This window comes from Monodon monoceros, unplaced genomic scaffold (genome assembly GCF_005190385.1).
Source record: "Monodon monoceros isolate NGI ecotype Baffin Bay Population unplaced genomic scaffold, NGI_Narwhal_1 Super_Scaffold_5, whole genome shotgun sequence".
NCBI classification, from domain to species: domain Eukaryota; kingdom Metazoa; phylum Chordata; class Mammalia; order Artiodactyla; family Monodontidae; genus Monodon; species Monodon monoceros.
Window position 1 is genome coordinate 38,600,504 of NW_021703782.1, and position 27,068 is coordinate 38,627,571.

Genomic DNA, 27,068 nt, shown 5'->3' on the forward strand with positions numbered 1-27,068 from the left:
GTTCTCTTTTTAACTGTAACTAACATTCAACCTAGCACTGTATTTTTCATTTTTAAAATTCTATTTAGGGGCTTCCCTGGTGGCGCAGTGGCTGAGAGTCCACCTGCCGATGCAGGGGACGCGGGTTCGTGCCCCGGTCCGGGAAGATCCCACACGCCGCGGAGCGGCTGGGCCCGTGAGCCATGGCCGCTGAGGCTGTGCTCCGCAACGGGAGAGGCCACAACAGTGAGAGGCCCGCGTACCGCAAAAAAAAAAAAAAAAAAAAAAATTCTATTTAGTTCTTTTTTTTCCCCAAAGCTGTCCTTTCTTTTTTCATAGAGGCTGGTTCTTTCAGTATAGTTTTTATTCCTTCTTTTACTTTAAAAATACCTTTAAACGTATTTCGTTTATAGTTCCATCAGATTATTCTATTACCATCAGTTCTTGAGGTGCTAATCATTCTGCCTGTTATGTATGTGGCCTCTCCCTCTGACTGGTTTGTTTCTTTGTCTGGTTTGTTCAGCAGGACTTGTTTCTTCTGAAGGAATCTTATGAGTCCTGAGTTATGAAAACATTTCTACAGGGCAATTTGAGTTTGCTCCTGCAAAGGTTTCTCTGGTCCTGGGAACATTTTTATCATAATTTATCAGCTCAGGATTCTTCACAATTTAAACAGTGTATATCTGGGTATCACACTTGTACATGGCGCACGCTTGATGTTTTGTTTTTTCATGAGATACGTTTTTTTCACCCTGAGACTAGGGCAGAATACACACTTACTGGCCTCTTTCCTGAGTTACTGGGGAGTGCTGGTAGTTTTTCTGGTCCTACTTTCATGTAGAGGCAGGTTTTCAAGAATTCTGACTGTATGCAGTTATGTCGGTTCCAGTCCCCTACCTTGCTTGGGCCCAGGCCACATTACCTGTCCTCACCTGAGCATTAAAATTCCAGCCCCAGGCCCCTATGCAGCTGTATCCAGATTCAGCCCCCCTGTGGGTGAGTGCAGCATTTGCTCTCATGCCTCCTGCTTTGGCTTCGGATTCTCTGTTCATTTATGGCCTGTGTTTTTAAAAAGTTATATTTTATAGGTCTGTGAAGTACATTCTCAAGATGGTCACACTAGGTTATATTTTATATATGTTTGGAACTGAAAGAAGATCTAGGTGATTTTTATATGATTTTTAAACTATATTAATTTATCACAAACAATTCTGGCTACCTATTACGAGCCTGGCTTTGTTATAGGTGTTGGGGTGCAACACTAAACAAAACAAGTCTTTGTGTGGTTTACGTTCTCAAGGGGAAGACAAAACAAACAATAAATAAGAAGATGCAGTAAAATCAGAGGGAGCTATGAAGAAAATAAAAGCAGGATAATGAGAGAGAAAGAGAGACTGGGTTGGGTGGAGTGTGCTATATTTAGGACAGCAAAGGAAGCCTCTCTGAGGAGGTGACATTTGAGCAGAGGCTTACATGAAGTGGTAAAGAGTCATGCTGATATCTGGGGTGTCAGTCTGGGTCCTCCAAGAAGTAGACACTAATGCAGGATTAGCCATGCAAGAGATTTATTAAAGCAACCCCTGTGAACAAGACCAGTGTCCAGTACAAAGTGCACATGTGAGTCTCCTTTTTCAAAAACTAACTGATTAAGGATTTCAAGTCAGGTACAGCAAAGCATTCAGTCAAGTTCAGGGCCTTTCTGAGTGCTCTGTTCAGACTAGGAGGGAAAATGGGGAGAGCCCTGGCGAGAACCTAGGAGCGCTGTCAGATTATGATGCAAGCCTGAGACCAGGTGAAGAGGAGAGGAGAGGACAGAAGGTTGAGGGGAAGCCTCCTAGAGTTCTATGCTGTTCTGAGAGAGTTTGGCAAGGCTGGGGGAGAGCCCTTGAGCCAAAGTCCCCTATCAGGTGAATTTTTCATCTCCCAGGAATAGGCTTGCCTTGGCAATCTTGCCCTGCCCAGTCACTGACCAGGAGTAGCTTGTGGACAGTATGACTTTATCACAAATGCAGAGATGGATTTCAGAGCACAGTAGCCATGACTCCTGGTCAGTTATGCTCCTTGTAATTTGGATGGCTGTGAAGCACGTCCTCATGGCAACCACACTGGGTAAAGAGCTTTCCAGGAAAAGGGAACAGCCATTGCAAAGGCTCTTTGTTATGGGTTGAATTATATGCCCCCAAAACTCATATGTAGAAGTTCTAAGCCCCCAGCATCTCAGAATGTGTCCTACTTTGGAAATAAAGTCATTGCTGATACAGTTAGTTAAGATGAGGTCATACTGGACTAGGGTGGGCCCCTACTTCATTAAGACTGGTGTCCTCATAAAAAGAGGAAATTTGGAGACAGACACGCCCATGACAAGAACACCATGTGAAGGTGAAGGCAGAGATCGGAGTGATGGTGTCTGCAAGCCATGGACCACCAAAGATTGCCAGCAAACCACAGAAGAAAGGAGAGAGGCATAGGTGAGACCCTTCCCTAGTGCCTTCAAAAGGAGCATGGCCCTGCCAACGTCTGGATTTCAGACTTCTAGCCTCCAAACCCATGAGACAATAAATTTCTGTTATTTGAGCCATCCAGCTTGTGGTACTCTGTTATGGCAGCCCTAGCCAACTAATACAGCCCTGAAATGATAATAAACTTGGTGTTGTAGGAACATCAAGGATACCAGTGTGGACCCAGCAGATAAGTGAGAAGGAGACTTGCAGTGGAAGGAGAAATATCCAGGGCCCAGATCTGTAGATCATGACTTTGTGAACCAACATAGCAACTCTGATTTTTATTTTGACTGTGATAGGGAACTTTACAGGCTTCAGAGAGGGGAGTGGCCTAATGTCATTCATATTTTTTAAGTATCACTCTGGCTATTGTCTGGAAATAGATTGCAGAAGAGCAAGGGCTACGAGTCAGGTCCATTGCAGCTGCCTGAGAAAGACAGGATGGTGGCTTGGATGGGAGAAGTCACTGTGGAGGTGGTGAGAAGTGTGGGAGGGGTGGACATTTGAAGGTAAACTGTGTAATTTACTGATGGATTAGATGAGCAGTTAGAGGGAAAGAGAAGAGTCAAGAATGATCTCTCCTTTCTTTTTTGCTTTTGTTTGTTGACCTATAGCGACTAGATAACTACAGTTGTTACTTTCTGAGATGGGAACACTGCATGAGGAGCTTGCCTGGAGATTCCAGGAATCAAGATCTAGATCTCTGCTATGTTTTAGAAGTCCCATGTTGTTTTGCAACTTGCTTTTTCCTTTTCGTGGACTTCTTTCCATTTCAATACAGATATATTGCCTCATTACGTTTTGAGGGCTGCCCAGTATTTCTTGTATGGATGTTTCATTCTCGATTGAACTAGCTCCCTCAGAATGGACTTTTGGGTTGTTTCCCTTTTTTGTGTGTGATTGTAAATGATGATGCTTAAAAGTCATATTATTTATCTCTTGCCGCGTAACAAGACACCCCATAACTTGGTGGCTTAAAAACAACTACGTATATTATCTCCCAGTATCTCTGGGCCAGGAGTCAGAGCACAGCTTAGCTGAGCTCTCCAGTTCAAGATGTCTCTCAAGGCTGTAAGCAAGGTGTAGGCTGGGGCTAGTCATCTCAAGGATACACTGGGGAACGATCTGCTTCTGCGATGACTCAGTGGTTGTGGGGAGGATTCAGTTCCTGATGGAATGTTGGCCTGAGGGGCTTCACTCCTCACTGGCTATTGACTGGAAGCCGCCCTCAGTTCCTTGCCTTGAGAGCTCACAGCACGGCAGCTGGCTTCGTCAAGGTAAGCAGGCAGAAGAGACTGGAAGAATTTGCAAGCAAGACGGAAGTCACAATCTTTCATAACCTAATCTCAGCAGCATTCCCCATCCCTGTTGCTGTATTCTAGTCACTAGAAGTAAGTCAGTAGGTCCCTTACTCAGGCAAAGAGGATTATTCAAGTGCCGTGGATACCAGGAGGCTTACTTAGATCGTTGGGGGCCACCTTAGAAGTCTGCCTACCGCAACAGCCCCCATATTTGTCTTTTGAAAGATTGTTAAAGGTGGGTTTGCTGAATGAAGAAGTATGCGTATTTTAAAATTCCAAGTATAGGCAGTTCCCTGGTGACCTAGTGGTTAGGACTCCAGGCTTCCACTGCCGTGGCCGGGGTCGATCCCTGGTCGGGTAATGAGATTCCTGCAAACCGCATGGCGTGGCCAAAAATAATAATAAAAATAAAATAAAAATAAAATATAAAATAAAATAAAATAAAATTCCAAATATAACACTGTAAGATTTCTTTTCAAAAGTGTTACTCCAAAGTTCATTTTGATGGGACTATTTGCTGTTGCCTGAGAGGGACAGGTTGTAAATCCTCAAAGAGCCTTTGCCAGATTTTGTCAGGAGTCTCTCTTCCCTTCCTGTCTTCCTTTTTCTCGCCCCTCCAAAATTTCCCACAACAGGAAATAGCTGTGTGTCTTGTCACATAAATGATAGGAAGGTTCTAACCAGCAGATACATGCCATTCTCATCATCATGGCAACTAGTCTAGGGTATGCTGACCTGGGTATGCTGCCATTGAGAAACGTCATTGCCTTCACTTGTTTGCTGGCTTGAGTGAGGTTTTTTCAGCCAGCCTTGGTGAGAGAGATGAAAAAGTGATAGACCAGGGGAGGGTAGATGGGGCCAATGAGGACTACGGAAACTCCACTTGAATCATTTCTTCTAAATCCTCTGTCCTCAGGAGTTTCTGGTAGGCCATGGAATGATGATGTGTACATTTATTTCTTCATTAGTCCGAAAGCACCTTTACTTTACTTCCCTGGTGGCCCAGTGGTTGAGAGTCCGCCTGCCGATGCAGGGGACGCGGGTTTGTGCCCTGGTCCGGTAGGATCCCACATGCCGTGGAGTGGCTGGGCCCGTGAGCCGAGGCCGCTGAGACTGCGCGTCCGGAGCCTGTGCTCCGCAATGGGAGAGGCCACGGCGGTGAGAGGCCCGCGTAGTGGGGAAAAAAAAAAAAAAAAAAAAAAGGACCCTCATGTTTACTTGGATAGGTTGGAGGGAAAGCCGATATCAGGAGAATTGCTTTATCTCCTTTGCACACAATTTTAGGTGGCTTTATAAAATTAAGTACATTCTAAATTGAGACTATTATAAAGACCAAACAAAGGTGTTCCAAGTGTGGATGGCTGCCATCAGGGCGGGTGCCGCGGGGAAAGCTTAGGCTCTCTTGGCAGCTTCCCAAATGCAGGCGGAGGTGCCTTCCTCCTGTGAGCAAGGTGGGCTCGGGTGCGGAGCTGCGGGGAGTACCAGACCTCTGATGATGTTAGGGAACATCTTGATGGGGCCGTCATTGACCTTCCCTGTTTGTGGCTAGCCCCTTGGCTGGAGAAGGGACTGGAATTCCCCATGCTCCGGCCTGATTTTCCACTTTCAGGTCCCCACAAGCCACGAGGCCCTCTCTGGATGTAGAACAGTTTAGGGCCCTAGCTCTCAGGGCAGCAACTCCACCTCTGCTTGTGCTGCCCGCTTGGAAAGCTTCTCATACTGGACAAATTGAGAGCCAAGGCCCTGCCTCCTTCCTGTCTGGGCCCTCCTGCGAGCCCGGTGCTGCATGAGCAAAGCTTAACAAACTTGGAGTGATTCCTCGTGCTGGGGCAACACTGCCCTGCCCCTCTGCCCTCCCCCCAGGCGCCTGCGCAGGATGTGATCACATTTCACAAGATCACTCCGCTAGATGAGAAAAACGTGTGGTTGACTCGGTACAGCGAGCCCAGTCCTGTGGATTGCGCTCCCTGCAGAAATGAGAACCCGAATGGAGCGGCCTCTCAAACTGAAGTAAATCAGGGCTCCTTGGCCATCCTTGCCCTGCTCTGTCAGGTTTTGTCTTTTTCTAGAAACCCCGCTGGGTTCAGGCAAATTAGGGGAGAGGAAATTCGGCCCGGCTCATTGCATAATCACTCTCAATTTCTAGGGTCTGGGACCAGCCATCTTGTGATTTAAAATATAAATACTGGCAAACGGTTTCTATCTTCATCAGTTATATAAAAATCTGCGTTTAAGATGTGCTGAAGTGGCTATCAGATGTGTTTCCTTTTTTAATGTGACAGTCTTCTTTTTGTGGAACTCTGTTTTTCAGTCTTTGACTATATTTATATATATATATATTTTTTTAACATCTTTATTAGAGTATAATTGCTTTACAATGGTGTGTTAGTTTCTGCTTTACAACAAAGTGAATCAGTTATACATATACATATATCCCCAGATCTCTTCCCTCTTGTGTCTCCCTCCCACCCTCCCTATCCCACCCCTCTAGGTGGTCACAAAGCACGGAGCTGATCTCCCTGTGCTATGCAGCTGCTTCCCACTAGCTATCTGTTTTACATTTGGTAGTGTGTATATGTCCATGCCACTCTCTCACTTCATCCCAGCTTAACCTTCCCCTTCCTCGTGTCCTCAAGTCCATTCTCTACGTCTGTGTCTTTATTCCTGTCCTGCCCCTAGGTTCATCAGAACCTTTTGTTTTTAGATTCCAGATATATGTGTTAGCATACGGTATTTATTTTTCTGTTTCTGACTTACTTTACTCTGTATGACAGACTCTAGGTCCATCCACCTCACTACAAATAACTCAATTTCGTTTCTTTTTATGGCTGAGTAATATTCCATTGTATATATGTGCCACATCTTCTTTACCCATTCATCTGTGGATGGGCACTTAGGTTGCTTCCGCATCCTGGCTATTGTAAGTAGAGCTACAGTGAAGATTGTGGTACATGACTCTTTTTGAATTATGGTTTTCTCAGGGTATATGCCCAGTAGTGGGATTGCTGGGTCATATGGTAGTTCTATTTTTAGTTTTTGAGGAACCTCCATACTGTTCTCCATAGTGACTGTATCAATTTACATTCCTACCAACAGTGCAAGAGGGTTCCCTTTTCTCCACACCCTCTCCAGCATGTATTGTTTCTAAATTTTTTGATGATGGCCGTTCTGACCAGTGTGAGATGATATCTTATTGTAGTTTTGATTTGCATTTCTCTAATGATTAATGATGTTGAGCATTCTTTCATGTGTTTGTTGGCAATCTGTATATCTTCTTCGGAGAAATGTCTATTTAGGTCTTCTGCCCATTTTTGGATTGGGTTTTTTGTTTTTTTGGTATTGAGCTCCATGAGCTGCTTGTAAATTTTGGAGGTTAATCCTTTGTCAGTTGCTTTATTTGCAAATATTTTCTCCCATTCTAAGGGTTGTCTTTTCGTCTTGTTTTTGGTTTCCTTTGCTGTGCAAAAGCTTTGAAGTTTCATTAGGTCCCATTTGTTTATTTTTGTTTTTATTTCCATTTCTCTAGGAGGTGGGTCAAAAAGGATCTTGCTGTGATTTATGTCATAGGGTGTTCTGCCTATGTTTTCCTCTAAGAGTTTTATAGTGTCTGGCTTTATTTAGGTCTTTAATCCATTTTGAGTTTATTTTTGTGTATGGTGTTAGGGAGTGTTCTAATTTCATTGTTTTACATGTAGCTGTCCAGTTTTCCCAGCACCACTTATTGAAGAGGATTCAAGACTTACTATATATTTTTTAATTGGCTAAAATTGGTGGGAGAAATGTTTGTGGTTATGCTTATCAGGGTTTTTATATAGATTGCTACATCACCTTCTTCCAAAAGGAATTTGAGTCATTTAGCTCTTATGTAAAATCAAAAACTGTTTAAACTCAGGGAGTTGCTTTCGGCTGTTTTTTTTTTTTTTTTCCCCTTAAGTATAAAATGCAGTTTAAAGAAAATAAAATGCAGTCTAAGGCAATAGTATCAAACACCTGTTTTGGTCTCTTGCAGGGCGGTAGGCGGGTGCTGTTTTTCTAGGAGTGGTGGCTGTGTTTCTGTTTTTCCTCTTCTTTCTTTGAACAAATAGAGGAAATCTCTAATGGAGGGCTTCTCAACGAGACATACTGGTGAATGTAGAATCTTAAATGAAAAAGGAGTCAGTGGATGTGGCTTCTTGGCCTCTGTGCTTGGACCAGAAATAAAACAAGTCCTCACCACAGGCATTTGGCTGAAGGCCTTTGTTTTCCGCCGTTGGCCTGAGCAGCACACGTCTCAGAGCAAAAGTTCCCCATGCCTTTGGAGGTTTTTAAGGGCTTTTTTTTAAATCTGCGCTTTCATTGTTTTTAAGAAGAGTGGTGTCACCCTCACTTGTCATTAAAGAATAGTGTGGGATAAATAAATAAACCTACCCAAAAAATAAAACCGGAAGACCAAAAACCACTCCCCTAAATGAATGAAAAAATTTATACCCGTCACCCTTTTGTGGGGTAAATGTTTCCATGCAAGTTGGTTTAGAAACTTCAAGAAGATTTTTTTCTTTTGAGTTTCTTTTGGGTTGTCTTCTATTTTTATACTGTTGGCAAGTCTACACATTGTGGTTACATAAGAAAGTTAGAATTAAGATAGTTGGTATTGAAACAGCACCCCTGGACTCAGGATGAGTTTTTCTGGTACTGCCCTGAGAGAGTTCGAATTCCTATCATAATAGGCATAAATGTCCAATCAACACAGGCTTTCTGGCCGCTTTCTCCATGTGGTCCCTGGAGAAGCCTCCTGAACAGGGCTCCTGCCCTCCTGAAAGGCTCCTGTGCCTAGTGAGTGGAAGGAGGTGTCAGAGCATCAGACCTGAGGAGGAAGTTCCTGCTGTTCCTCACTTCCAGAACTGGTCAAAGTGGGTCAGCCTTTTCAATAGCCACTGCCATTACTGAGTGCCTACGGTGTGCTAGACCCACTGCAGACATCTTTTCACCTCCTGTCTTATTCCATTACCACTGCGATCCTTCGAGGTGTAACCTAGTAAGAGTGTGTTTATAAGAGAAGGAAGGTGGAAAGCCTATGGAGTTTGCTGTCCAGAAGTGGGGACACATGTTTATATGAATAAGGTCAAGAAAGCGTTATGTTAATGATAAGAATTAAAAGCTAGTGCTTATTACAAACTTACCTTGTGCCTGGTGCTGGGTCAAATGCTTTCTTTGGATAATGTCGTTTAGCTCTCATAACAACACTAAGAGATAGATAATTTTATGAAACTAAAGTTTAGCAATGTTATATAATAAGTTCAAGAGCCCTGGGAGTCAAACTCAGCAGTCTGATCTCAGACTCACTGACTTCACCACCATTCTGCACCATACGGGGACCCACAGACACAGAACACAGGAGGTGGTGAATCTAACCAGGCTCGCCGTCAGTGGTGTAGCTGGTGGACCAGTCAGGGGGAGAGCCGCACTCTCCATGCTCAGTGTGATTTCAGCTAGCCCTCCTTTCCCCTAAGGACTTTTTCTGTCGTTCTTATTGCTGGGCCTTCAGTGCTTCAGGTGAACACATTTCTGTCCTACCCATTCTCCTCAATAAATGGCTGTTGATCCAAGTGGACTCCATGGTAAGCCAGGCCTAGTGTGTGAAACTCTCCAGTTCAGGGAGTTCTCAAACACTGAAGTGCATCAGTCAGTATATGCAAAGTGAGGGTTGGGACCCCAGGGTCTGCATTTTAAACAAGCACCCAGGGTTATTTTGGTCTTCCTGTTTTTTTTTTTCGAGGGTGCCCAGGAGGCCCAGGGAGAACTGAATAGTCAGTGGACAGATGGTTCTGGGCAAGTAGGGGTCGTATTTTCTTCTTCAGCAGTCACCCACCTCTACCAGAGTCCCCAGGGCTCAAGAGGGGAAAAATGAAAGAGAAAAAGAACAAATGGGAGGCAGTGCAGGGGAGCAGTGGAGAATACAGAAAAGCCAGTCAAATCCATAAACATTTGTTGAGAATCAAGTGTTCAAAATGAGCGCAATAGAGGGGGAGGGGCAATACAGAGGGAGGGGAGTAAGAGGTACAAACTATTAGGTATAAAATAAGCTATAAGGATATATTGTACCACATGGGGAATATAGCCAATATTTTATAATAACTATAAATGGAGTATAACCCTTAAAAATTGTGAATCACTATATTATACATCTGTAACTTATGTAATATTGTACAGCAGCTGTACTTCAATAAAAAATAAATACGTAAATAAAGGGAAAAAAATTCCCACAGCAAAAGAAAAAGGATGAGCAGAAACAAAAGTCAGATCTGGGAAGGGTCAGGAGAGGAGGCAAAGGGGTGGGCTGAGCCTTCCCCGGCGTGGCAGCTTGGGTTTGAAACTTGTCTTGATGAACCTGCAGGGGCTGCCAGATGGATGGGTGGGCCCTCATGGTAGATGGGCGGGGAGGTGAGGGTGAGGTGTGAGAATAAAGAATGGTCCAGACTGTTTGGCACAGAGGAACAGTTACACATTCAAAGCTTTGGGAGCAAAGGAGTAACAACAGTCAGTTCTAACAGCATAGTCAGGAGAGGCTGCTTGGAGGGGTGACAGATGTCCGGGCCTTGCAGGCTGAAGGCTGACTGCAGGTGGGCAAGCCTAGGAGAGGACTGGGGCAGAAATTCAGTCCCTGACAAGTGCGGTGGGCATTAGGGGTCAGGTGAGTCATCTGATTCATAGAGCCACACCTGAAGGTCCTTCAGCGCCTGTTGAGGGTGGGTAGACTAAGAGTGAGGGCCCTTTTCCCTGCTTCAACTGAAGAAGAGAGAGTTTTTCTCTATTTTTATATAATTGTGTCCTGCATAAGACTTCATGTGGGGAAAAACGTCTATGTTGCTAAAGAAAAAAAAAAAAGACTTAATAACTACCAGGGGAATTAAAAAAACTGTATGTAATATATACATACACATGTATATATTATATATACACACATGTATATATACTATCTATACATAAAAGCATATACACGTGTGTGGGTATATATGTATATATAATATGTGTGTGTGTGTGTGTGTGTATATATATATATATATGTGGTTTGTGTTGAAGTGTTGAAAGAGATAGTTATTGTGAACTTGGGGGCAGTTTGGAAGGGCAGCTAGGTGTCAGGTCTGCATAAACATTTAAGAGATTCCTGCCTTAGTGGAAAGAACCCTGGCACCTATCTGGGCATTAGGTGTGTTTGTTTCTGTTTTTGTGTTTAATACATTAAGAGGTTGAATTGAGTTAAGTGGTTTTCGAGACTTCTTCCCGCTATGAAACCTCCCAGCAGTGATCTCGCTCGCAGGCCTCCCCAGCATATGCGTGGGGTGGGTGGCAGGGTCATGACTTGAGGAGCGTGAGTTTAAGGTATTGTGCAGAGTGATCTAAGGAGACAGTTTAGGGGCCAGGACGCCTGCTTCCACGTCCCGCTGGGAAGGGTAGCGAAGGGTGGATGCAGCAGAGCAGAAGCTTGGGGATGGTCACCAAAGTCACAGAAGTAGAGTTGGCACTAAAGGAGGTGATGTGATACGTTTTCTTCTTATATTTAAAAAAAAAAAATTCCCCAAGCTGCTTGCTCTCCTCTCTTCCCCATTATTTTTCCTTTGAGGTATATTTTTTAAACTCAGTTTTTAAACAAAGCACACAGGTAAAGGACTTTGCAGCACTATGCAAAGATGGTTACAGAGATCTACAATGAGTTTTGAAACATTCTTTTAAGGTTGGGCATCCTTCCAATGAGCTGACTTTTCAGTAGATGCTGGAAGATGAAAACGTGGGCACAGTTTAGATTGGCCTGGGGAACTGCACATCTAGTAGCTGCTATTGATCTTTGAATGAAGTATCTGTTTTCTGAAAAGGTTTGTCTTGTTGCTCATCCTCTCATCATGATTCTGGGAGCGTGGCCCTCTCACCTGGAGAAGGAACTGTTGTATCTGTGCACCATTCGATTAGCAATAATTTAGACACACAGTTCAACCACACAACTTACTGAGTTTCTGTTTGTGCCCCGTCCTGCGCTAGGTCCTCGTGCTGTGATGAAGTCTAGGGTGGGATCCCAGCCCTCACAGACCGATGGAGGGGCCAGATGTGTGAGCACAGGGATGCAGTGTAGTGTGAGGTTACCGTGTGAGTGTGAGAGAGAGGTGGGTACAAGATGTAGAAGTCACAGGACGGAGATGGTGAGCCGTCCCTTTCTTCCTTCCTCTCTACCTCTTTCACTTTACTATACCAGAGGTTGAAGTTAATCCAGAGAGAAGCTTGAGGCCATGAGGCTGGGCAAGGGAGAAGCCTTAACTGGGTGGAGGTGTTTAGATTCCCCGTGGAGAAGGCTGGCCGTATACTGTTCCTGGATGGTAGCCACCTTCGACCTGGGGCCGTCACGCCCGGTACTCACTGACTGTTGTGGAATGTTTAGAAACACCTCACAGATGAGAGGTTCCTCTGTTAGCATTCTCACTGTCCATGGCTGTGGCTGCACAGTATGTGGGAGACATGATCCCTGCGATGGGTGGTCTCTCTTGTCTGAGTCAACCCTTGAGGAGACTGTGGATGTCCGGCGTGCAGACACAGACCTTCTGCAGATAAATAAGGTACGTCTTAAACAGGGCCGTCCTTGAATTGATGTTGTAGTGCAGCTCTACTAAAAAGCAGCTACGTAGGGCTCCCCTGGTGGCGCAGTGGTTGAGGGTCCGCCTGCCGATGCAGGGGACGCGGGTTCGTGCTCCGGTCTGGGAAGATCCCACATGCCGCGGAGCGGCTGGGCCCGTGAGCCATGGCCGCTGAGCCTGCGCTCCGCAAGGGAGAGGCCACAAACAAACAAAAAAAAACAGCTACATTTGCATAGGCAGGCCTGTGGGCGCAACATGACATTGGGATCTCCATAAGGGCCCTCGAAACAAATAATACCAGGCTTCTCTAAATGGCTTCTGCGGAAATTGATTGAAGCAACAACAGATCAGCCTTACTGCTTATAGGACGTAGCTGTAGGTCTGTTAGTGGAATTTGTTTGCTCACATCAAAACCCTAGATTTACCCCCCCCTTTTCCCATGCAGCACTGGAGACAAGGGGCTTTGGGGAAGCAGCAAATAGCACACTCCCTGAGGGCAGGCATCTCTCAGGAGGGAAGGCTGAGCCAGCTGAGCATGTGGCCGGTTGATTCTTCTCAAATTCACCAGTTACGTGAGTTAGTACCTCCACTTCCCCTGGGGTAACTTTAGTACAAGGACAGAGAAAGGCCAGTTGTATCCTTAGGGGAAATTCTTCCTGATAAAAACCAAGAATGGAGAAATGGATCTCTCCTTCAGACTTTCCAAGGTTTTGTACAGTTTTGAGGGTCACGTCTTATGGAGAAGATGTCAAAGAACAGCCCAGATTATGCTTGGGACCCCTATTTATCATGAAGCCACTTGAAATCCAATACTATGAGAAATCTGGGTTAATAAATGTAACATTTGAAATTTGTCTATCTTTACTCACACTGTCTCACTTATCCCCCCAAACACACTGTGATATTGCGTTAGTACCCTCATTTAACCAAAGAAGAAATTGAAGCTCAAAGAGGGAGGGTTTAGCCCAGGAGAGTAACTCGTTAAGGGGCAGAGTCTGGACTCAAACCCACCTCTTTCTGACTCTAAAGGTAGGGCTCTGTGCAGTCCTCCAAGTGGCCACATCGTTTACAATTACTTGTTTGATTCAGTTTTATTTCAAGCCTCTTTTTTAGTTGTGGATGTGTTCAAGAACGTAGAGAGGATAGCATCATTAATTATTTGTCTCAGTTTTATCACAGCATTATCCTCCTGTCCATCTGTTTCCCCTCTCGAGTTGAAAAGCTCCCAGGTAGATGTTTGTCTTTTCCCTCTAGAGAGTTTCAGGGGATGCAGCCTAAATCCTCCAGCTGGATCACTGTTTGATAACAAGAGTAACGTTCTAATCAGTTGAGAAAGTTATTCTGTTACCAACACAGAGATGATAGCTGGGTTAAAACCAAACGTATTGTATTAAATGTAAAGCATTTAAAAATTTTAAATGAGAAACTTTTATATTCCATTCAAAACAAGTGTTTGAGAGATTAATGGGAGGGCATGCAGCATGTAATTTGCCCTGATATATCAAAATTCATGAAATAATATTGCACTAAATTTTATTACATGCAGAAATACAAGAACTTCTTCACAATATTAAGCTAAGTGTGTTATAAGTATTAGGGAATCTTTTGTTAATGTTTTATTTGTTTTATTTTTGGCTGCGTTGGGTCTCCTTAGCTGTGCACGGCTTGCTTCTAGTTGCGGCGAGCGGGGGCTGCCCTTCGTTGCGGTGCGCAGGCTTCTCATTGCAGTAGCTTTTCTTGTTGCAGAGCACGGGGTCTAGGTGCGCGGGCTTCAGTAGTTGTGGCTTGGGGGCTCTAGAGCGCAGGCTCAGTAGTTGTGGTGCACAACTTTATTTTTTTAAATTTATTTTATTTATTTACTTTTGGCTGCGTTGGGTCTTCGTTGCTGCGCGCCGGCTTTCTTTAGTTGCCACGAGCGGGGGCTACTCTTTGTTGCGGCTCGCGGGCTTCTCATTGCGGTGGCTTCTCTTGTTGCGGAGAACGGGTTCTAGGCGTGCGGGCTTCAGTAGGTGCAGCGTGTGGGCTCAGTAGTTGTGGCTTGAGGGCTCTAGAGCGCGGGATCCGTAGTTGTGGTGCATGGGCTTAGTTGCTGTGTGGCATGTGGGATCTTCCCAGACCAGGGCTCGAACCCATGTCCGCTGTATTGGCAGGCGGATTCTTAACCACTGCGCCACCAGGGAAGCCCTTACCTTTATTTTTAAAGAAAACAAAACTGAGGCTCATAAAGGGTGTCTTGTCCAAAGATGTAGCCAGTCAGAGTCATTGCCAGGACCTGGCTCCAGACCACAAAAGTTCAAGAAATATGTATCATTGGGGGGTGGCACATGACTGTTTACATGTTTACACGTTTACATGTAACATGTTTACATGTTACAGGTCTGTGTTTCTCCCATCCTCTTCCCTAACCCCTTAGATGTGCCGTAGAAGTTCCTCTGGTCTTTTTTGTGAGCTACCTGTCTAGAGAGGCAGCCTAAATTAGGGTTGAGAGTTTTGGAGTCAGCTTGGCTACTTACTGTTTCTATGACCTGGGACAAGTTTTACTCTCACTGTATCTCAAGTTTCCCTGAGTATAAAATGGGGACAACAATACCTAACTCATAATTTTCTATTTAAATAAATTGCAAAATAAATAATGTTAGTTATTGTTACTATTATGTAATTAGGTTGAGTAGAATTTTAACCATTCTAACATTCTCATTGGCTGTTTGCTATCTCTAGGATCTGACTCTCTGTTAAAACTTGAGTCATAATATGATTCAAAGGATGATGACGATGATAGCAGCAACCACGTTACTCAGTGCCTGCTGTGTTCCAAACATTTAACCAATATGCCCTCTGGAATTCCCACAGCAACCCTGCAGATGCTATGTTCTTAGCTACTGGGCTATATTGCCTCCAAATTTTGCCTGCAGTTGGTGTTAGTTTTACCCATCCCACCAAGCTTAAAATAGTATTCTTTTGAAAATTAGAAATGTATTTTCCAATTTCCAGCCTTCTAGCACATTTTGTGTTCTCTAACCCCCTTCAAAGATCTCTTGCAGTGGTTCCAGATGTCATACATAAATTTCCATAGTGCCAGGGATAAAAATTTTCCAGACCCTGAGACTCAAATTCACTTAGAGTGCCTAAAAGTAAATAAGTCTGTTGATAGTTACAGGAACCAACTTCCTTGAATTTGAATGTTTTTCCTTTAAAGCAAGACTTTTCCAAGAAAGAATTGGCATATCCTGTCTCAAAGAGAAAGAAGGAAATGATAATTGACAATGACCTTTATCCCAGTATCCGATGGAGGTTCTGAGTGACATCATACCAGCTGGTATACACCTTTGCTTTAAAAAGTAAAAATACATTTTTTATCTGCCTTATTTTTTTACTTCAGCAATTAAATTAGCTCTGTCTGTAGTTACCGCCTCATCCTCCATTTCTCTACTGCCACCTGCCTAAGTATTATGGTCTCAAATCATAAGATTTTTTTTCTAACCACAAAAGTATTCTCTAGCTAGCCGAAAGATTTGGAAATAATAGAGAGCAAGTGGTTACTAACTTGGAGAAGTTTTTTTCTTTTAAAAATTACTAAAATAATTAGGATGCCTTTCATGAATATTAAATGGGTCAGCTGAGCATTTATCTTGCAATAATTTTGCTTTCACTATTTATTTTTAAAACTGGTAAAATTGAATCAACCCTATGCAAGGTAGAACCAAAGATTTGCCATCTCCCTCATTACTGGGAATCTAAGCCAGTCTCTACTGGGCTCAGGAAGGACTTTATTTAAGAGACCTTTATTCTCTTTAAGAAAATATATTTTTAAAAGTCTGTCTTTTCTTCAGCACAGTGTGAGTATATGGTAAATTTAACCACACCAAGTAAATCCCACCCTTTTCTTCTCTTTCTTTCTTTTTTTTTTTAAAAAAAAACTGTGAACTAAGCAAATAGGTCTTTTTTTTTCTTTTTTAGAAATTTATTTATTTAATTTTGGCTGTGTTGGGTCTTAATTGCCGTGCACAGTCTTTCTCTAGCTGCAGCGAGCGGAGACTACTCTTTGTTGCAGTGCGCGGGCTTCTCATTGTGGTGGCTTCTCCTGTTGCAGCGCACGGGCTCTAGGTACACAGGCTTAAGTAGTTGTGGCGCATGGGCTTAGTTTCTCCTCAGCATGTGGGATCTTCCCGGACCAGGGCTCGAGCCCATGTCCCCTGCTTTGGCAGGCGAATTCTTAACCACTGCACCACCGGGAAATTCCCTAAATCCCACCCTTTTCTATCCTCCCACTCTTTTTACTCTTTCTTACCACCAAGTGTCCTCTTCTGAATGGTGATGTTTCTGAGTCTGTGAAATGAAGAATCCTTGTGGGTCTCTGCTGTAAACACCTGTGCATTGATCAATCACTGTTGTTGCTGCCACTGCAGTATACCAGCTTGCATGCAATATTTTCATCTTTGGAATATTTACTACTATTTTTAATGCTAGACTGTCCACCCTGGTGACTAAAATATGCAAATGAAACAATGAGAATGCAACTTGAATGGATATTGAAGAGCTAGAAATTGATGGGGAGTGATGGTTATGCAACAGACTTCTGTAAGGCTGCACCTGTTTGTACTGATTTCATCTGTGTTCAGAAATAACCTGGGCATTTTAAAGCTCTGAAATCATACATGCCTTTGAAGTTTAAAATGAGGCAGCACTATCTCTCCCAACTAGTCTAAAATGCAACAGTACGGCAGCTCAAAGTTGAGGAAGTAGATTAGTTGGACCAAAAAAAAGAAAAAGGCAAGACGGCTTCTCAGTCAGGAATCGCTCCAATTTTTGGATTGTTTTGTGAGCAAAGACAGTACCTAATGACTAGGAAGGAGTAAAACACTACATAAAGGTTGATAGAGTCACTTTTTAGGCACAGTCCTTTTATTGGAGCCTGAGAAGGTTAGATGATGTTGAATTTATTCTCACACACACACATACACACACACTCCTCTAAAATAAAAACCTAATCTACTTTTATTCAATATTTGGATTGTGAGAGGAGGGTTCCATGGACTATTCTAGCCATAAAGAGAAAAAAATAGTGGGAAGATAATAAATCAGGTGAGTTATTCTTTAATTCTGAAGAGCTGGAATTTTAGGTAACACATGGGAAAGAACAGCCCATTTGAGAGAGAAGTTGGACAGAGGCCTTGACTTTTCAGGACAGCCCAGCAGTTGGTAATATCTGACCTCAGTGCATAGGCAGTGAACTTACAGTTTGAGGTGGAGTCCCCAAATAATGAAAGGTAGGAGGTCCAATTTGGTTTCACTTTTGTCGTTTCACTTTGATGCAAAAGGTTCTTCATTCACTGTCATTTATTCATTCATTCAGCAAACATTCAGTGAAGTCGGCTCTGTTCCAGGCACCATCCTAGCTCCTGGGACCCCAGCAATGAAGGTGGCATGGACTCCCTCATGTGGGGTCCTTCTGGGGCCCCCATTTTCCTCATGGCCTTCCTGTAGTGAATTGCCCTGCCAGGAGGAGTGCTTCATCCCACAGAGGAGACATTAAACCTCCTTTCCCCGACTAATATCTCTCTGGTCCCTCTCATTTCTGTCCTGCCTGCCCTTCTGTACCTCCAACATCTCTAGAGGTGGTCACAGCTAAAGAGGATGCATCTCTCAGGAGTGGATAGGAGAGCTGTTTCATTTCTTCCTTATCCTTGGTGAGGAGTCTTTGATTTTTCAACTAATAAGTCAGAAGACATCAGTAGGAAAAGAAAAATAAGAACTTTTCTTGCCAGTGTTGCTTAGTTACCTTGTCAACATTCCCTTGCAGCCCAGCTGAATGCTTTCTGCATATTTTTATAGTGCACATGTTTTATTGCTATAATTGATCTATTTAGCAGAAAATATGGAGAACACATGGAGCGCCTGTCAATTTTATGCTGTTTACTTGAATAAATTTATGCTGTTTACTTGAAATCTAAGAGAATTTTTCTCTTCACTGTCTTTTTCATTCCTAACCTGAGTAATACTGTGAAGGAATCCCATCATGATCCATGTTGGGGCATTTAATTTTGCAGCTAAAAAAGCAAAAGCCCATGAACTGACCTCAAGACTAGACAGCATGTTGTGGACTTTTCAAAGGCAGGGCCCAAGTTTTAATTAACTTTGTGTCCTTGGTGCCTGGCCCTTTAGTGAAGGTTTATTGGTTGAATGAGCAGTTAGCCTCAAACATTTCTTAAGAACCAGCATTGTAGTGGGTGTTATTCATAACATAGAATTTGCTATAGTTTTTAGCCACGGGGCAAAGCTGGTGACTTGTTCTTTTCTTTCTGGAGACTGGACAAAGACAGAGAATAACGACAGTGTCATTGCTAGTCCCACATTTTCTTTAGCCAAAGCAGCTTTTGTGCCTGAGGCTGCCATGGCAGTAGCAGCAGCCATAGTTCATCCGGCATTTATGACAAGGTCTTCGCTGGGAAGCTCCTGGGTTCTGGGGCTGTGCTCTCCAAATCAATGCAGATCAAGAGACCTGGTCATTGTCACTGTCTGTCAAGGCAATTGTATTCAAAACACTGAGTCTCTCATTGTTTTTGTCACATACACGCAGGCACACTCAGCTGATAACTAGGTTTATGAAGCAAACTGTTGACAAAACAACAAACGGAAGTTTATTTAGTCATCCCCTTTCCCAGCCAGTAGGGCAGTCCACTAACCCAGTACTCCTTAAAGCATATACTTCTGAGATTTTGTTGAAATTTAGGCTCAGATTTACTAGGTTTCGGGAGAGGCCTGAGAGTCTGCATTTCTAGCAAGCTCTCTTAGTTAGATCAGACCTTGATACTTAAAGTGTCATCCGTGGGCCAATAGATTTGGCATCACTTGGGAACTTGTTAGGCCCGCAGACTCTTAGGTGCCACTCCAGACCTACTGGACCAGAACCTGCATTTTAACAAGATCCCATGTTCACATTTGAGAAGCATTGCTCTAACCATGTAATAAGCCTACAGTGTCAATTATGGGCAAGGGTCCTGCTGGGGCTCTGGGTTGAAAGTAAGGTTAGATGGATTTCTTTTTTTTTTTAAACATCTTTATTGGAATATAATTGCTTTACAATGTTGTGTTAGTTTCTGCTGTATGACAAAGTGAATCAGCTATATGTATACATATATCCCCATATAGATGGATTTCTTGTTGCCTTTTTACTTCAAAACTCTTTTGTGTACCTGCCTCAGTAGAGCATCTGACGCTCAGATAAAGACACAGACAGATGCCTCTTTGTTCAGTCATTCAGTGGTGTGATGAATTTGTTTTTATCCATCCTGGAGTGCCATTGTCTGTAAACACAGGGGCCCACTGACCAAAGTTTCCTTCTCCAGAAAACTTTGTTCTAGACAGAAAAGTCTGACCGGGAGAGACGTGTCTGAGCATGTTAGAATGATGAACACATTTGGAACAGCATTAGGAGATGGGAGTTTCTGTTTCCTCATCTGTAAAATGCAGATAATAATACCACCTGTTCTAGCTTCCTTTATAGGCTTGTGAGGAGCTTTGACATCTAGCTGTGAAGGGGCTTTGAAAACATAAGGATGTTCATGAGATTTTAAAGCAACTTTAGTGAGAAAAAAATCATATATATTTCAGTACTGGAGAGGTCTGGATTCAAAACTTAGCCTTACCATCTACTAATTTTGTGATTTCTGCAAAATTATTTCATATGATTGAGCCTCAATTTCTTTTTATATAAAACGGTCATAAAATCATCCATCATGCAAAGTTGTAGTGAGGATTAAAATGTTAATAATATACGTAAAAATCTGGTGCATAGTAGAGTTTAATAAATGGTAGCCAAGAGCAGCACATTAAGGGACTTTGTTGAGAAATAATCTTACAAAGATGACTGTTCCCTCAGGTAAGCCTGTTATACAGGAGCAAAAAGGAAGAGTGACTTTAAAGCTGGTTAAAAGTTTGAATAAACACCCATCCATTTCAAGAGATTGATGTCTTGAAGTTTGTTTTCTAAGTATCTCTGGAAGAAAAATTCCCAAACCTCAAACAAGGTTTTTTAAAAATTTAAATATAGTGAGTACCAGCCACTGGTGGGTTTTGTGATTAGGAGGATTTGCTATGATTATCTGTCTCATTCACACGCTCTCAACAGAGGTGCCAGAGGGACTTGGTAGTGTCCATGAGAGCCTGGCACTGGTACAGAGGAAGGTTTCCACTTTGGTGTCCGTGCACCCAGACATGCCAGGTCCTGAGGAAACAGCAGAATTAGTGATAACGAGGGTCATGTAAGGTGATGAGATTGCTCTGAGGACTGTGGGAATTGATTGATGGTACCCTCATTATCAGAATAACAGAACAGCAAGTCTTATTTACTGGAGACATGAGGGGGTGGCTGTTGGGTTGTTGCTGCTTTACTGTCAGCAATTAAACATTTGCGATACAGAGGGACTTGTCTCTTTTAAGAGAAAATAAACGTTCTCGTCCTCCTTTCCCTATCTTCCCAACCTCTAGCTTATATTTTTATTTTGGAAATGCTCTTTGAAGGCCCTCGGCTTTCTTAAGTCTCTTTTCAGGCAGGTTAAGCCTTTGGAATGGTATTCCTTTTTTTTTTTTTTTGCGGTACGCGGGCCTCTCACTGTTGTGGCCTCTCCCGTTGCGGAGCACAGGCTCTGGACGCGCAGGCTCAGCGGCCATGGCTCACAGGCCCAGCCTCTCCGCGGCATGTGGGATCTTCCCGGACCGGGGCACGAACCCGTGTCCCCTGCATCGGCAGGCGGACTCTCAACCACTGCGCCACCAGGGAAGCCCCTGGGATGGTATTCTTTTGAAGAAGAGATTGCTACAGTGTGCAGAGTTTGTGTGGTGATAAACTTCCTGGTGATCTTCTGAAGTACCCTGAATGCGATTTCACAGACAGCCAAAGGCAGGGTGTCACATGACCCGCTTTTCCGCACGGATCTCTTTGAGAGGGTGTGTACACTCGAGGCCAGGTGAGGAGGGACAAGAACACCTCACTGATAATATGGCCTTGCAGTGAAAACCTAATAGGAAGAAGGGTGGGCTTAAGAGGGAGGGAGTGAGCCGACCAAGGCTGCAGGGAGGCTGCAGGGAGTGGCCAGAAGAGGCATTCAGCTGAATAATCAATCAGCGGTTCTGAGTGAAGCGCAGAGCCTGTGAGAGGCAGTCGGAATGTCTTAGCTGGTTTTGGTTTTTGTTTTGCCGGAATAACTTAATGTTGAATGCATCACTGAGCCGTGTCTGAGTGTGGCGTAGCAGAGGAGTGGATCAGTGGATCCTGCTTCAAGTCCGTTTTAACTGATGCCATGATGGACTCTTCTGACTCTGGCCACAGCTGTTGGCTCATTTGGCTAGAGTTTGACCCATGAATGGATCAGTGATCTCCTCTCTGTTTCCAGGCCACAGGACATAGTCTGCACTTCCAGCCAGTCGATACTTGTGGTCTTTGGGGAATACGTGGATGGAAGCTGTAGGTAAAGGGGCTTCATGAACCAGCAGGAGGGACAGGTTGAAGAGCATCACTTTTTAGAACGTAAGGCTACGTGGAAAGAGCATTTGCTAGCAATCAAAAAGTGAATTTCGATCCTAGCCGTGTCCCTACTCACTATGGGACCTTGTTCAGCAAGTAATTTTATCTCTTGGAGACCCAGGGATAATGATACCTACTACACATCTACTACACCTATTCTAAATCTGCTATAAATCACACCAGAATTTTAAAAGGGTCAAATGAGGTAGGTGATGGAGAAGAGAGCACTGAAGACTTCAAAGCTGCCCTGTCCAGTATAGTAGCCACTAGCTGCATGTGGCTTTTTGGATTATTAATTAATTAAGTCAATCAATTATTTAATTAATTAGAATGAAATAAAATGAAAAATTCAGTTTCTCAGTCACACTAGCCACCCTTTAAGTACTCAGTAGCCACATGTGGCTAGTGGGTACCATACTGGACAAAAAAGATGCAGAACATTTGCGTTATCACAGAAAGTTTTATCAGATAGTGCCTCAAAGCACTATTTAGGATGTAAAGGATGGCATGTTGTAAGGGTGATAAATGCTGTCATAGTTAGGGGTTCTTAGAAAGAAACAACCCACTCAAGTTAGCTGGAGTAAAGTGAGATATTTGACGAATTCAAGAAAAATGTATGTGTCCCAAGGGTTGGAAACACAACTAGGCTTCAAGAGGAAATGGAACCAGTTCCTATAAGGCTATCAAGAACAAAAGAAGCTGCTCTCTCCCCACTGTCTCTCTTTCTCTTGTCTTCCTCTGCCTGTGGTCACTTGTGCCCTTGGCTCTGTTTCTCTGTCTGTGCATATGGCATCTTTCTTTCTCTCCTCTTCCTCCTTCACTTCTTCCCCCTCTTCTCCTCAGCACCTCCCCGTTTCCTCCCTCCCCTCTCTGCAGACCAGCTTTCTCAACTGTACTACACATGGTCCAAATGGGGCTCAAGCAGACCCAATTTTGTAAAAAATTTGTTTAAGTATCATTGATTTACAATGTTGTATTAGTTTCTGGTGTACAGCAAAGTATTCAGTTATACATATATAATAGTTTGCATTTGTTAATCCCAAACTCCCAATCCCATCCCTCCTCCCCCTTGGCAACCACAAGTCTGCTGTCTGTGTCTGTGAGTCTGTTTCTGTTTTGTAAATAAGTTCATTTGTGTCATATTTTAGATTCCACATATAAGTGATATCATATGGTATTTGTCTTTCTCTGTCTGACTGACTTCCGTTGGTACGATAAACTCCAGGTCCATCCATGTTGCTGCAAATGGCATTATTTCATTCTTTTTTATGGCTGAGTAATATTCCATTGTATATATGTGTATATGTATATATCACATTTTCTTTATCCATTCATCTGTCGATAGACATTTAGGTTGTTTCCATGTCTCCATGTCTTGGCTATTGCAAATAGCGTCAAGCAGACCCAATTTTCATCACTTCTCAGGGATAATGTCTAACAAAGGCTGGATCCTGATTCGAAATTCCCGGGGAAGCCCGCTAGGTGTGATAGCCACCCCTGCTCCAATCAGCTGTATCCAGGAGGATGGGGGTAGTGTCCTTATGCTTACTCAATAGGGGCAAGTGGCAGGGTGGGGCAGATGCTCTAAAAAGGAGCATATGGGGATGTGTCATTGACTAACATGCTCATCCTGAACACCTTGGAGCAGTCCATTGAAACTATGATCACACAGGGAAAAGTTCCAGAGATTTGATCAAGGCCATGAAGAAAAAGGGTGTGATACTTTTCCTCCTTTGGCTATTTGGTCATATGATTTGATCACCAATCCAGATTCTCAGGGGTTTGGCTTAACTTCCATGTCCTTATACCTGGATGGAAGTGGGCACAGCCAGAAGTGAGATGGAAGTCAGGTCTAAGCCTTTGTCATTTCTTAAATGCAAACGGGACATTAATGAGACCCTTTTCTCTCCTGCCTTTAGGAAGAAACATGAGGTTCCCCGGGAAATCATTCAAGAGGAAGATGGAAGGGGCTGTCTAAAAAGAGATTGAAAGCTGCAGACCGCAAGACTGGGGCCAGAGGGCTGGCAGTGGAAAACCCTGTTGGGTTGTGATCTCTCATTGAAAAGTCCCAGTTGCCTTTTTGCTTCCTGCAGGGGGAAGGAAGAGAAGGAGAAGACCATGTCCATAGCCTTGAAGCAGGTGTTCAACAAGGACAAGACCTTCCGGCCGAAGAGGAAATTTGAACCTGGCACGCAGAGGTTTGAACTCCACAAACGGGCTCAGGCATCCCTCAACTCAGGCGTGGACCTGAGGGCAGCTGTGCAGCTGCCCAGCGGGGAGGACCAGAACGACTGGGTGGCGGTGCACGTGGTGGACTTCTTCAATCGGATCAACCTCATCTACGGTACCATCTGTGAGTTCTGCACTGAGCGGACCTGCCCTGTGATGTCAGGGGGCCCCAAATACGAGTATCGGTGGCAAGATGACCTCAAGTACAAGAAGCCGACTGCACTGCCAGCCCCCCAGTACATGAACCTTCTCATGGATTGGATTGAAGTCCAGATCAACAATGAGGACATATTTCCAACGTGTGTGGGTAAGTCCATGACCAGCTTCCTGGTTATTTTGTCACTTCCCACCCAAGCTTGGAAGGTTTGCAGGGGCTTCTTCCAGGACTGCCTTTGAATGCCGGATAGCACCTATATCAGTGTTTCCCTAAATTCCATCAGTCACATAGCAGCAATTTCCTTTTCCGGATCTAAGGACCTTATTGAAAAAAAAAATCATTCGTAGACCACTTAGAATTATTTTGTAGACCTAAATAGTGGGAAACACTGACTTGATGAAAAGTTGGATTTGATCTTATTGGCTTCCTTAGGATTAGACTCCAAACCCACCCAGAGCTCCTGGTAAAACTTTTAATTTGGAGCTAATTAACTAGTTAGTTACATTAACTCTGGTGCAATTATTGGTACTCGTCTCTCAGGGTAAGAAATCCCAGTGTGAGAATCCGTGGATTTGCTTGGGAATCAAGCAAACAGGCAGTTGGCATTTTGGAGAAATAAGATCCTGGCATTCTCTTCTCCCCTCTCCTGATCATAGGTATTAATTTCAGTCTGTACTATTAACTCTGGACCCTTGTGTAGCTGCTAGACCAACCCGGACACCTGAAATGCAAATGCTTTTGTTTGCTTTGTGCTCTGAGCCATAAAATTCTTCAAGGGGAGAGACCAGACCTTTCCTATCTCTTATATTTCTTTATGCTGCTGATCATTGAATCTGCAAGCCTGGCAGGTTGAATTCAGAATTCAGTTTTTAGGGCCTTAGGTTCAATAAGGGTGAGCATTCTCTTTGCACTGTTGTACCTGTGATACCTAGCATGGTGCCCTGGAACCTTTTAGGCACTCAGGAACTATTTGTGGAATGGTTGAAAATATACTTATGCTGCTGGAAAATATTATTGAAAAGCTCTGAGATAGTTGGGGTATTAAAAAAAAAAAGCGTTTGAAACACATTGCTGAAATCACCTTTAGATGGGGCATGTGTGTCCCCATGTGGCATATGAAAAGTTGAAGTGGGCTGTATGGAAGTAATTATGTTTATACCAGAAAAAAAAATGTATATAAATTGATTAGGGCAGTATGTCCATCTTGAAACATTCAGCACACAAACCAATCTGCTCAGAATCCTCGTGTTGACTTGTCCAGTTTCCTCACGTACTTTCTCTCTGCTGTCCCTTGTTAGGGCAGGAAGTGGGGTGGATGGCGGCACAACCGCCCTTGGTTGGCTCACCAGCATAGGAGGAAGAAGGAAGGTTTCAGAAACTCCCCTGGCTGTATAATTGGCGCCTTGGAAGAGTAGCAGTTTCCTAGGTTCATGTCTTTTTGCACTTTCATTGACTGTCAGAGGCTTCTTCTGGAGCTGGGAGGAATTTGTCTTTTCCAAAAGCATTACAAGCAACTGCCAATGACTCTGCAGAACATACGACAGCAGTAAAGGTAAATAAATGTGGGCAAGGATCCCTCCTTGCTGCCCTTCCCCTTCTGTTTCTTTGACGCTTTGAACTCTGGGCACTTCTGTTCTCTCTGGCAGTTGTGGTTACCACATAGAGTTGCTGACCAGAAATAACATCACAGAGCCTGGTGTGTTACTTAAGAGTGAGGAAGCTTCTGGCCATCTCCCTGGAAAATAGAACATCATAGGTGATTTTAGACTTTGCTTGGAGGAAATCACTGGATGCCGCCAGATCCCCCAGAGCGATTGACTTTGCTTTCTTTTTCTTGATGGTTTCCTTAGCCATTCAGTGTGCTTGGGGAACACTCACCTGATCAGAATCCTCTATTTCAGCTCTTCCCAATCTGTGCCGCACAGTACAAAAGTGTTTTGGGAGCTCTTAATAGGTGCACTGTGATTTTTTTTTTTTCTCCCATGGAAAAATAAATTTGGGAAATGCGGAGTGAAATTGATTTCTTTACTGCAGGACTTTAAATATACTAATGTGCATTATACATCTCCAAGAAAAGAATATGTTAGTAAGTAGTGTATCTTAATTTGAACCTGGTACCTTCTTCTTCTTTTTTTTTTTAATGGAACACTATTAGCATCTTTTGGGAAATGTTCATCTATATAGAGTTGTCAAACTTTTCTTTGTATCAGAATTACTTGGACCTTCTTCTCAAAATGCAGATTCCTTGGTCCTCCCCCTCAACAACTAAATCAGAATCTCTTAGGTGAGGCCTAAGAATCTGTACTTTTGGTAAGCTCCTCCCACCCCTCTTGTTTATTGTAACCACCCAGAATGCTTTTCATCCTCCCCAGGAACAGTTTGTTTCTTACCTCTCTGGTTTTATCCATGTCATTCTCTCCTTTGGAATCCCCTTCTAGTGAATTCTTATACATCCTTTATACCACCTCAGACTTCCCTGGTGGTCCAGTGCTTAAGACTCCTCCGTGCTTCCAATGCAGGAGGCGCGAGTTCGATCCCTGGTTAGGGAACTAAGATCCCACATGCTATGTGGTGTGACCAAAAATTTTTTTTTAAAAATGAACTTTATACCATCTCCTCTGTGAAGACTGTCATCTTTTAGAATATAAGTCCCTTCAAGTTAAAAATATGTCTTATGCATTTGAATATCTCAGCACTAAGTCCAGTCCTGGTGCCTTATAAGTTGTTGGATGGATGGATGGATGGATGGATGGATGGATGGATGGATGGATGGATGGA

At 43.5% G+C, this 27,068-nt stretch overlaps 1 protein-coding gene across 2 annotated transcripts in view; it reads left to right on the forward strand.

Moving 5' to 3' along the window:
- MOB3B (MOB kinase activator 3B) overlaps positions 1-27,068 on the forward strand; it is a 236,388-nt gene that overhangs the window by 54,362 nt on the left and 154,958 nt on the right. For both annotated transcript variants that reach the window (XR_003790649.1, XM_029201578.1), the window contains exon 2: positions 23,824-24,440. Coding sequence is in view for 1 of the 2 variants with exons in the window: in XM_029201578.1 (XP_029057411.1) it covers positions 24,023-24,440 (418 nt within the window). In the remaining variant the exon portion in view is untranslated. The remainder of the gene's footprint in view (positions 1-23,823; positions 24,441-27,068) is intronic.